This window comes from Achroia grisella, unplaced genomic scaffold (assembly GCF_030625045.1).
Source record: "Achroia grisella isolate CSIRO2021 unplaced genomic scaffold, CSIRO_AGI_Agris_v1 utg869, whole genome shotgun sequence".
Classification (NCBI taxonomy): Eukaryota; Metazoa; Arthropoda; class Insecta; order Lepidoptera; family Pyralidae; genus Achroia; species Achroia grisella.
The window spans coordinates 1217791-1230658 of NW_026713049.1; the positions used below are offsets into that span (position 1 = coordinate 1217791).

General features: G+C 31.8%; 1 protein-coding gene across 1 annotated transcript in view; it reads right to left on the minus strand.

The window, feature by feature from the left end:
- Nucleotides 1-4785: 4785 nt before the first annotated feature.
- LOC131852863 (atrial natriuretic peptide receptor 1) overlaps nt 4786-12868 on the minus strand; it is a 56422-nt gene continuing 48339 nt past the window's right edge. Inside the window, exons 18-22 of the mRNA XM_059203600.1 lie at nt 12296-12442; nt 9103-9295; nt 6747-6899; nt 5323-5443; nt 4786-5057 (exon numbers count right to left, since the gene is read on the minus strand). Coding sequence (XP_059059583.1) covers nt 4786-5057; nt 5323-5443; nt 6747-6899; nt 9103-9295; nt 12296-12442 — 886 coding nt within the window. The remainder of the gene's footprint in view (nt 5058-5322; nt 5444-6746; nt 6900-9102; nt 9296-12295; nt 12443-12868) is intronic.

The window sequence follows — 12868 nt, forward strand, 5'->3', positions numbered from 1 at the left end:
CTTTTGACTAATTTCATATGCAAATTGTGTACGGTATTTTCATGAACAAAAAATATGTCTCTCTGTTTTTCCTTAGTAATCTTGCTTATCTTTAAAACGGCTACACCGATTTTGACGGACCTCTCACTAGCAGATAGCTAATGTTATAAAGAATAACCTACTTTTATTTTAGAAAGTTTATTTGTTTTAATAAAATAGAGAGGACTAAATTCCACGGTCACGTCGCAGGTACTCAGCAGCTAGAGTCATAATAACTCCTGTTGTAGTGGAATAACAATTAGCTAAAGGGTGAGGTCGCCCGAGAAGTAACACCGACTAAGTTGTGGGTAATTTTACGTACAAAAGCATCATTATGCTGAACTTTAATATTAGTTACGTATAATTAGTATTGCAAATCAAAGAAACCTATTTTATACCGCGAACCATTTATAAGTTTGTAACAAAGAATATGATGACATATCGGCCTCCCCTCGGTCATCATTGGAAATAATTGTGGTAAATTCCTAGTGAACTCCTCTTGATTTTACTATGAAATAATTACGACTATTTCCAATGGGGATGACGCCACTGACATGATTTCATCCTAATCCTATCATCCGCGGTGCAAAATTCTATATTCACCCATTAAAAAAACGGTTGTCATTTTTATCGGGTAGGTAGACCCTCAGCATATTTACTATTCCAATCACATATAAAAAATGGAACAACCCTTTTTTGCCTACAGTTGTAATATTTCTGTTGACACTTGGTACCCTTCCAATTGTCTACGGTTCCACATAATTTATATTTATGTATGTATGTATGCATGCATGTAGCACACTATCAAACAAACTTACACACACACACACATCATGTATAACGCTACAGGTGAGGCAATACCCACCGCGCCCCTCCTATCGATCTCCCACCAAACTCAAACAGGGATCGAAATTACGATGCCCTGAGTCGATGTTCGAACCCCTAGCGGTGCCCTCAAATTCAAGTATCCGTCAGGCGGGAGTTGACTGCCGTTGGGTTAGCAGCAGGTTTGGAGTGCCATCTACACTCACCCCCTATCGCCCGATGAAGCTGTAAAGGTCAGCTGTCTTAGAGTAGTCCGAAAGAGCTACTCAACTAAGATTACAAGCACGTATTCCAAATGCAAACAGTGCGTACTCCTGCATACATTCAGCAGCATCAAAATAATACAATATAATCATTGATTTCCATTAACTACCAACTACGAAATAAAACCAATCATATGTAATTTATAAATGTATAATTTATTATTTTACAACACTTCGCATTAAAAATTCTAATTGACACAAAACTAAATGAGAACATCGCTGTGTAGTTCTAGAAGAAATGTTTATATAAAAATAGATATTGATATAAATGACAACATTAGAAGTATGCCTACATTTGTATAAAAGTAGGAACAATTTCTTCAAAATTATTTTCCTTTACAAAAATCACACCTACTTATAAATACACATGTACGGTGTAGGCAATGCAGTACGAAGAAATATTAAATACTTCAAAAACATTGCGGTCAATTCTAAAATATGATTATGAACTCTATTTATAAAAATTATTTTACTATTGCGACCAGTCACAACTTCACATAAGTGTGATGAAGGTCGTATAAATATTTACATATAAACCACCTGGAAGAAATTGACTATCAACTATAATACTAAAACTATATCAAAATCGCAATACATGTAATACAGATATACCTAATACAATGATCCTTGCTGGTCCATCATACCATTACCTACCATTATTAATTAATATTTAATTTAATAATCTATAGCAATTGAATAGATATAGATATGTAATAAGTAGTTTATGCTTTGCTATAAAACATATAAAAATCTTAATCGCTGCCTGTGCATGGTGAAAATAATATTATTGACCTTATGAACGTAATAATGTAAACTATTTTTAGGATATTTTTGTGCGCGCTAATGTAAGAAATGGCTTACCCGATTTTGGTGCTGTTTACATTATTCTATTTTTATAGCATAGGCTGCAAATGACATTGCGGCACACGGGAAGTGCACCCAAGTTGCCGTTCAATTCACTCATACACCGTCCTTGTATGGCGACTTTAGTATATTAATAAAATCGACTAGTAATAAAACTAATGAGTTTATACTTGATGCTGCGAAGAATAAAATTAAAAAAAGAAACATCCGGTCATTTTTACTTTACGACAAAAAGCCTCTTCATTGTAAAAAAATCCTAAATAAAACTTTATAATACCTAAAATATGGTGGCTGCGTTGGGTGAATAGACTTAACTTCTTTATAATTATTCGTAGTCAATAGAATGCGAAACAAATACATACGTGCAGTGAATAATAATTTAGTTTTTTATATAGTTATATATTTTGTTATTTTATATTAGTACTTAGCTATTCTTGTTATTTAGGTAGGTACGTCAACAACGTAACTGAAGTACCTCCTCTTAATATGTTTACAAACATTGTTTATTTCTAATACAGTACATAATAATGTAGTTATTTATTGTTTATCATTAAACACTATTGTATCCATCACTTCCTAATTAGGTATCAAAGAAGTCCTTATTTTGGTATTAGTCCGTAATATAAATAATATTACAATATTACATATATTACACACTAATACCAAAATAATGAAGTCACTATTATGGTATTAATGTGTAAAATATGTAATATTGTAATCTTTTTCTTAAGGTACATTTGTACCTACCTATTAAAAATTTTACAAAAATCAGTATATACTCGTATTTTGACCAGTCTATGGACCAGCATTCACCATTGTGAATTTTACTACTTATATTTAGTTCACTGACTAAGAAACAGTATAAGAATATAAAACGCAAACTATAATCACAGTATTTATCTAGAATATAAATTAGGTACCAAATAAACCTCATAAATTTTTACATTTACAACTTTACATTAGATTTATATTTAACAAACGTATTAGCACTGTTACAGTGTAATATGCAAATATAATCGTGTTTAGGTCATTAAGCGAATAAACCCAGCATTAAGCAAACACAATACCATGTTTATATAGTAACTACGCGCATATAATTTATGCTCAGTTTGTTTGCTGAGTAATCTGAAGCAGCAAATTGAGCATAACTTCAGTAATGCGATCCACATTAAAATTCATATCAACTCGCAAACATAACGAATTAGGAGTGTAAGTACCGAAATTCCTTGAAAATAATTCTCCTTTTAAGTAATAATTTGACACAACTTCTCTTATCTGTGGGTAATTATTTTGATATACGTACCTAAGTAAAAATTAATTGATTAAATGAAATAATAAAGATTGTACTTTATTTAAATTATATTTTATTATGTACAATACGGATGATTTAGATATAAAAAATTGTAGTATAGATGTGGAACAATATGCTATTATACTTTATTTCACAGCTAAGTCAGTTTATAAAAGAAATACATTTTATGAACGATGTATATATTTTTTAAAACGTTACACAAATAATAAAATATTATGTCTTGATTTTGATTATTATAATAATAATAATAATACCCCTTTACATAATGCCATCTAGCCCCAAGGTATACCTAAAGAATAAATGCCTTTATTCAGTATTACTTTGTAGGATAAACAACTAATAAAGCCTTAATTAAATTTGAGGCTGTATTAATCAGGTACGTTGGGATAGGCATTATTATTAGTATATTAGTCCCAAAACAAAATTAAGATTAAAACTTACTGTTTGTTTGAATATACTGTGTATTTCCGACTACTTATTGAATTATCAACCAATTCTCGATTTTATATTAAATGTCATTCTCTTGTACATTTTTTCTTAAAGTAAAATTAGTTTTATTTTCTGACAAAATAATAATTACTTATTTTGGTTTCACTTTTTTATTGTCAAAGATTCCCGGATATAATAATTTCATAATTATTTCTAATATAATTAATTAAAAGACGTAAACATTATGTTTTGGTTATCGATTTTATTTTACTCTCGTCGAGAATAAGGATAACAGTAAGTAAATCAAAATAGTACCTATTTTCGTTGATCATTCTCGACGAAAATATATTTAAGTCAATTCAGTCAATACATTAAAATTAAAATATTTATACTACAGTTTACTATATTTTACTGAAATCCAAATAATCATAAGGGGCCATCCATAAATTCAATCACACATATTTCACTAATTATAAATACCATCAACGGTCATTTCTGGTCACATTTTAGTCCCACTGAAAATCACTAGCTGAGTGGAGCTTATAGTGCAGCATTAGTTTTCAAGTTATTTTATATTTCCACATTGTAATATGATATGCTATGTAAGCAGAATAAATGGCTATTGTTATTAATACTTAGTAAAAATTTCGGATTTTAATGCTAAAAGACCAGGATAGGTCTTAGATTTTAGCATCCATCAGAGGTCATGATTACTTTTTCGTCGTTTCTGATTCCTATAACCTCTTGTCATACAATGTCACACTTTGTCATACCCCGCGCCCTTAAGGACGTAATATATCGATGCTCCTAACCAGCTTTATATAATAATAATATCCCTGACCAATTCACACAGCGCCATCTAGTCCCAATGTAAGCAGAGCTTGTGTTATGGGTACTAAATAATACAATTTTTTTTGTAAATAATATACATAATATACATAGAAAACACCCAGATTGATACAAACAATCATACTCATGAATATACATAAATGTTGTACCATTCGAAGAATCGAGCCGCGACCATCGGAAGTAAAGCGGTGTGGTAAGCTGCTAAACATCCGAGGTCGGAAAAATTTAAGCAGCTAAAGTAGGTGGTTCTACAACTAAATATGGCACCTGCAAAGCCATTGGTGGTTGGGGTAGGGCAGGGAATAAAATGGGGTACTGGGGGGGCGGCTGTGGTCCCTGGCTCACCAGCCTAGCTTCGGGCTCGGAGCATTGCAGTAGCCAGTGTGTCAACATCCTGCCTCTGCCCTTCAGTTCAACCTCACCGCGCCGTTCCACCATGAACGTGCCCCATTGTTGGAGCAATATTCGTGTACTCTCGCTTAAATGTATTCGGAGCGCTAAAAATAATACATTTTGTTGCAATTAGTGATGCCAGGTAGGGGGATTTTGTGGTTAAGGGGTAATTTTGAGGGAACAAATGTGTAGAGATTTGTGAGAGGTAAGAAATTGGGTCTTGGTCATTAATTTCTTTTTATAAACTATGATTCTGGAATAAAAGGGTCAACAAAACTCGTATTACGCCTCTCGTTCTGAAGGCGTTTATTATTAGACATAATTCATACATTTATAATACAATAATAAATATAGAAAATTAAATCTTACGTTGTCCGCTAGACTCCATTCGACTTGCAGTATTAACAGTGTCCCCAAAGAGGCAATAATGGGGCATTTTCACACCCACAACACCCGCGCACACGGGACCAGAGTGGACCCCCACGCGGACCTACGAACCATTTTAATAGATTATCTTATTAATATCATAAATGCGAAAGTTTGTAAGTATGGATGTTTGTTACTCTTTTACGCAAAAAACACTGAACGGATTTTGGTGAAATTTTACAGTAATATAGCTGGGAATATTGGAATAACACATAGACTATATTTTATATTGAAATTTAATGCGGGTGAGACCGCGGGCACAGCTAGTTATTGTATAATTGTAACTTTTGTATTGGGATGAAATAGGTTTCAACGGTACCAGATTATATAGACTGTACTTATAGGAAAGGTGTGTGTGATGGTAAGGTTTTTTTACGAGATTGTAAAAAGGGATGTAAAAACATTTGTATTCTGTGTAAAAATGTAAATATAACGTGATGATTTTTTTTAAATACATAGTTAGAGTTGTCTAAATTAAGTATAAAATAATTTATTAAGACAAATGTGACATACAAAAATAAATCCAAATGTGAGTGTGAGAGCCTTATGCTACATAGCAGTATAAAATAAACATGTCGACCATAAAGTCTTTAAGAAAATTAAGTATACATTCCAAATACAAACCCTTCATGTATAAACGTTTCGATTTTCGGAAGTATTTCCATATTATTCACTTTAAGCTCATTATGCTTGCTTAACAAAGTTGAATACGAAGAAAACCGTATCAATCTGGCCATACAGAAAACAAATCGCGATAAGCTTTCTTTATTTACTCTGTTGTATTCTTTAGTTACAAATTTATTTACCTTTCTAGTTATTTATTCTTTTATTGAACTATTCCAATATTACTGGCCGCAACTAGCTTATAGTTTCATCAAGCGAAAATGTGGGAGTACAAAGCGTTGCACTCTAAATTCTCGGAAGTCTTTATGAAGCCGCTGAAGTTAGAATTTTGCCTGACTTTACTCTGCGGCAAAGCTTCGATATCTCGGCTCAGGCCATAATATTTTCGACCACCGTCGGAATGAGACAGGGGATCGATCAACATTTATAACAGTTATAAAATATATTAAATAATAACAATAATACCCCTGGACAATTCACACAATGTCATCTAGTGTCAAGGTAAGCACAGCTTGTGTTTTGGGTAGTAAACAAGTGATATAAACACTTAGATTTTTTTTTCGTAAATAAAAAGAATAGTTCGATAGATAGACGGACCGATACAAACAATCTTACTAATGAATAGAAATGTTTATACCGTGCGGAAAGTTGAACGCACGACCATCGGAAGTAAAGCGATGTGCTAAACCACTAGACCACCGAGGCCGTCAATAAATTAAAAGAAAATATGTACTATCGCTTACCTCCAAACGATGTGTAGGTCGATGCCTAACCACAAACCCTCGCACCGCTTCTACGATGGCTAGTGCCATGAGGCATATTTCCCGAGCGTGCAGGTCGCCGTTACGCTCAGGTAGACCAGATACCACCATATACGCGTCGCCTATTGTCTCTACCTGTATTAATAAAGCACACTTAATAATAACTGCTTTAATTAAGTTCATACTAATGTTAGAAATCCGGAAGTGTTCCTGTATGTCTGAATTTTTGTTCGTCTATTACGAGTACTTGTTATGACTAAATGACTGAACGGATTATTACTAATTTAGATTTTTTTTCGGCCTACTCTAATGCTGTTGGCCGCAGCTGGCCTTTACAGCTTCATCGGACGATGAACTAATTAAATACATGAAGATAGATTGTATCATGAATGGATAGGATTATCTGAAACAGATTATGTCTGAAATAAGCAGTCGAAATCATCATTGATATTAAGTTCCGTTAAATTAAATTGTTAAAATAGGGTTTCTCATTTAATTAAATATTTCAATTTATTATTAAGCATGTGATTTAATGTTACTATCTTTTCTAGTCAATTTATTAAACAGAAAGGCAAAATGGCTGATGACGGCTTCATGATAAGTACCTGTTTGTTTCATAACATTTTATCATGAGTTTTTGAGTTAACCTTAATTATATCTCAAAATGTTCATAATGAAAGCCGCAGATTTCCGCTAGTTAATAAATATTAATAAGACATAAATAATATGAATAATAATATTGATTTCACGGAAAATAACAAAGTAGGCGTGTGGAAATTTACAAATTGTAGACAAATGGATAATTTGTATGGGAGATATTTACATTAAGTATCTTTGCTTGCTTACTGGGTAATTTACTTTGAATAATTTATGTCGGCTCGACGAACTTAATGAAATGTATTCCTATTCAGATATTAGAATAGCATAGAATATAAGAGAAATAATCTTTATTTAAATCAATTTAATTTTAAGCGCTTTTGTATATATATATACCAAATGAGCCAGCAAACGTTGTTTTGTCACATAAATTAAAGTCGCTATTAAAAATAGGAGTTGGTGATAGAAGAGTGAACATTTAGGGTTCTCTGATCTACTGAATATGCATATAAAAATTCATAAAAATCTTTCAAGCCTTTTCGGAGGAGTATGGTAACTAATTTGTGACACGAGAATGTTATGTACAAGATTTTTTTATTTCCGCTAATATATACAGATCCTTTCACGACTGTTGTAAACCTTTCACTTGACGAAATTTCACTATCCAATTGGAATCCAATTCGCCTACCAACTCGTAATAAGTTAAAAAATATAAAATGACAAAGTTTTTGGTGACAGATTCGACTTTTGGTTTCAAAGTATAAAAGGTTACATTTAGATTTTTACTATTTGTTTGATTTACGAAGAAAGACTCCAGAATGAGTAAGTGGTTAGATCGATCACTCACTCTTTCTTTCTCACTCTTTTACTAGGTCATGCAAAATAAAGTTCTCTTAATTAATTAGTAGTTTGATTTATCTTACAAGTATAACAGTATTAGTTTCTCTTTACATATACTTTCTAGTTGATGTAGACATTATAGAAATGTCTATATTTAATTTTCTCATATATACATCAATCACTTTATTTAAGTTTTGTCCCACCTACACAGTGTCGGTTAAATCCATATCTAATTTTATTTACGGCTACGCAGCAAATTCGATTATATCACTAAGTTTTGTACGCGGATAAGCACCTTGAAAGTTACCTTTTTTTAAATAAACCAAGAAGGGGAGAAAGATGAAATCTAATTTTAGGATTTTTAGGTATGACGTGAATTCCAAAGCCCGCCGTGGCTTAGCGGTATACTACCTGACTTGGACCTCGACGATTGTAAATTCAAATAGGGCTGACAATAAAGAAAACTATGTATGTAAATTTATTTTTTATACAATGACAATTAATTCGAATGACGGTAAGCTCGACCTTTCCATATTGAATGCATCATTTAGAGACTCTCTTTCACGCCAGGGTTTCTTGTCAGTTCTTTTAGGGTCGAACTATCAGAACTGATGAATTAAACGTAACATAAGTGTCTGCAATTAGATCTACATGAATAGAATAGTATAGAATGTTATTAACACGTCGACCAACAGTATGACAAAAAAAAAATACAAACAATTTACACACGTTACAAAGCAGACTCAATGTGGACCACAACTCAGCATAATGCTTGAAACATAGTTTCTAGCGCACATTTTCAGTTGGGCTGAAATCTACGTTCATACAAATTACAATAAATATATATATATATATAAAACAGATATTATATAAAATAAAAAGATATTTTAATTTACCATACCTTATAAACATCATAAAATCCTATGATTCTGTCAAAAGTGCTGTACAAATCGTTGAGTAAATCTACGACTTGTATGGGAGTGGAAGCGGCGCACAGCTCCGTGAAGCCGACTATGTCACTAAAGTATACTGTGACGCACTCAAAGCTCTCCGGCTGCACCATTTCACCGGCCATTAGTTGCTGGGCTACAGGCCTGTGTCAATAAAACATTCTTATAACAGACTAGTAAACCTTACTATATTATTATGTTATCTGTGATAATATTATAAACGGACAAGTTTGTGTGTGTGGATATATAGATAGATAGATGGATTTCACGGAAAAACTACCTAGTGAATTTACAAACGTTTAGCAGTTAAGCGCGCCTTGCTTTCGATTATCGCAGTTTCGATTCCTCTCACGATACAAACATTTGTATTCATGAGTATGGTTGTTTGTATACTATGTATAATAGTATGTATTTACAAAAAATATGTATCTATATGCATTTATCAGTTGTGTAGTACCCATCACGCAGGCTCTGCTTAGCTTGGGACTAGATGGCGCTGTGTAAATTGTCCTGAGATATTATTTAGTGAAACATTATTACCATTAACATGCGTTTACAATAGCTATGATACCTATGTACACATCGCAAATCATATGTTATTTACATAAGAATTCACAGCATAACGAATATTATATTATTATCAATGCAAATATTATAAATATTTCTTTGTTATCTTTAGACGACTAAATGATTGAAGAAATCTTAATAAATGTGAAACTAGATGGTCCCTCAAGGATAGTTATAAACTACCTTATAATAAAAAAACAGTTGACAAATCATGGGTAAAAGTAGCAAATATGTATTTGATATGTAAACATTTAGTTATTAAAATAACTGTATATATGTATATGTTAACTATGTCTAAAGTACACGTAACGGATTTGGTACTGTTTTAACTATCATTTAGAGAATTTCTTCGGGAAGCTTTCTATGCATAATATGTTATATTTAAGGTATTGTAGCTCCATCACATACACTACACCGTCCGATGCAAGGACAAGCCGCTAGTTATATTAATTCAACATTAATAGGCTTTGAATTGCCTTTAATAGTACTGAGAACGCTTGTCTAGTCTAATTTGCTATAGATATATAGCATTTTCGTTAAATAATTCATGATCGTAATTAATAATATTAATATCTCTGAACAATGCATATATAGATCGTTATCGAGTCCCAAGATAAGCATAGCTTGTGTTATATATGTGTTATATATATACTAAACAACTATTTTCGTAAATACTTACATAATATACACAGAAAACTCTAATACAAATAATCATAATCACGAATAAAATGTTTGCACCTGACGATGAATCGAACCCACGACCATTGGAAGTAAAGCGGTGTGTTAAACCGCTGGACCGCCGAGAGCTTCGTTATAACAATTTAATTTCAAAATAGTTAATATCGTTAAGTCTCGGACCGATATCGAAGGGTAGTAAGGTTTGGAAAGATGATAGAATATTAAATTTTATTACTAAATCGTTGTTAACGATCCAATATTAATTACTTTAAAAAACGATATTAAAAACAAACTTTAGGTCAAAGGCGAAACGAAACGTTCACCTTTGTCAACCCATAATAAAATTTTACACCTGACTCGTATTTCTTATTTCAAATGTCCTCAACCATATTTATTATTCTAGAATATCATTTAATTATTATTGTCATTAAATGTAGACCAGAACACAAATAAAACTGGTATTAAACAATGACATTACGGTATCTCACAAAATAAGAGTTTCGTCAACGAATAAACAACAATACAATTGTACACAAATGCTCGGTTACGAGCTATAAAATGTGTTTTACTGTAGCGTATACGAGCCAGAGGAATTTAATTGCTATGCTTTATGTATGTATGCCTCTTAGTAATATAAATCACCTTAAAGCTGTAACTAAGTTGGAAAATAGCCGATAGTTGTAAAGGGTAATACCAAACCATATACAACGTGGAATAGTCATTCAACTGAAGCACTTTTAACAAGAAACAAAGTAGAATAAATGTTGATCTTATCGAACTATATTAATCAAGTACACATTCATATAGTATTTATGTTTTAACATTAACAACACAAACCTTGGTGGTCTAGCGGTTTAGGTCACCGCTTTACCTCCAATAATTACAAATCCGATGCTTCCCACAAATATTTGTCTTCATAATTATGATTGTTTGTAGTAGTAGTCTGGGTGATACTTATGTATATTATGTATATATTTACGAAACATATTTTAAGTATTTCTACAATTGTCTCAAAACCATAACATAAACGCAGCTTAGTTTGAAATAAGATAGCCCTGTGCGAATTGTTCTGGGTTGTTATTATTTTTTTTCATTTCTTTCTCCTAAATTCACCCAAGAGAGCTTAATTTATTACAATAAAGTGCTATCATTATAGACAATAATTATTTTGGCATGGCATAAGTATGTACTTCAGTCCCCACTAAAGTATTTATACTGTTATCCCTACGTACTCAATAATCAGTTTCAGAGGCTGACAACCTAAACACTGAAAACTGGACCACAGATTGCAAATGATTTATGGTATCATTATATTATTATTGAAACGGCAATACACATACAGGTACTGTATATATAAAGTCTCTGTATATTTATGTCTGTGTAAAAATAACTTGAGAAACTCTTGAGAAACTCTTGTTGTATGTCTAATAAAGCTATTACAAATATTTTTATAGATATTTAATGCAAAATAACCCAGTTAAAAAAGAAAATGGTAGCCATCTTGCTTCTTGGACAAAAAAGAATAAATTATAGTATAAATAACAATATTACACTCCGTTCATTTTAGCTTGGTAACTGGTATATTTTGTAAACAATCTTAACATTATTTTTAACAAAATAACAGTGCGTAAAATAAACAACTGAAGGGAATAAAACGGTCTTTTAATTTATCACTTGATTGCGTATTAATGTAACTTAATAATAAGCTACATTAGTACTTATTTCGTATTGTTTTTATGAATCATATTATTTTTTTTTATCCGTCTTATCTATAAATGACTAATTATTCTTCTATATTGCACGATTAATAAAAATATCACATCTTTAATCAAATGAAAAGAATGTTTATGTGTATATATAGTGATGCATCTACAGAAGAAGATAGAATGAATTTGTTACCTGGGTAGTACTTGATATAATAACTCTTCAGATCTCCGCTTCTCCAACGAGAGTTGTTCCGTTTTCTCCTCTACGAGAGATTCCAGATTGTTCGCGTACTGCTCCATACGACGGAGAAGGTCGTCCATCAAATTATCACAGTAACCCCTGACAAATTTAACTATTGAAATATTTATGGTTTTAAACATACGTATACAGGCACTAATTTAATATATTAAACAGAGAAAGTCGATTTTGTTATGAAGAAATTTAACGGTGAAATTATGAAACGTATATCGTTTTTTCAAACAGACTTACAAAACAAAAGAGCTCTCAATTCTCAACGGTAGGCATATTATTATGTGCGTAGATTATTATATGCTTAAATATAATACAATATAACTATGGTCATTTATAATTCAACTTGCTTGCCATTTGCAGCACCTACCTTGTATTAAAATAAAATCTTTCTAAAAAAGGACAAGGGTTTTATATTTGCAATCTTTTATTCTCAATGTAGGCGTATATGTATAGAATAAGTTTTAAAATATTTTGCTTGTAGTCTCACTTAAGCTCTTAACTCCAGTTTCATTC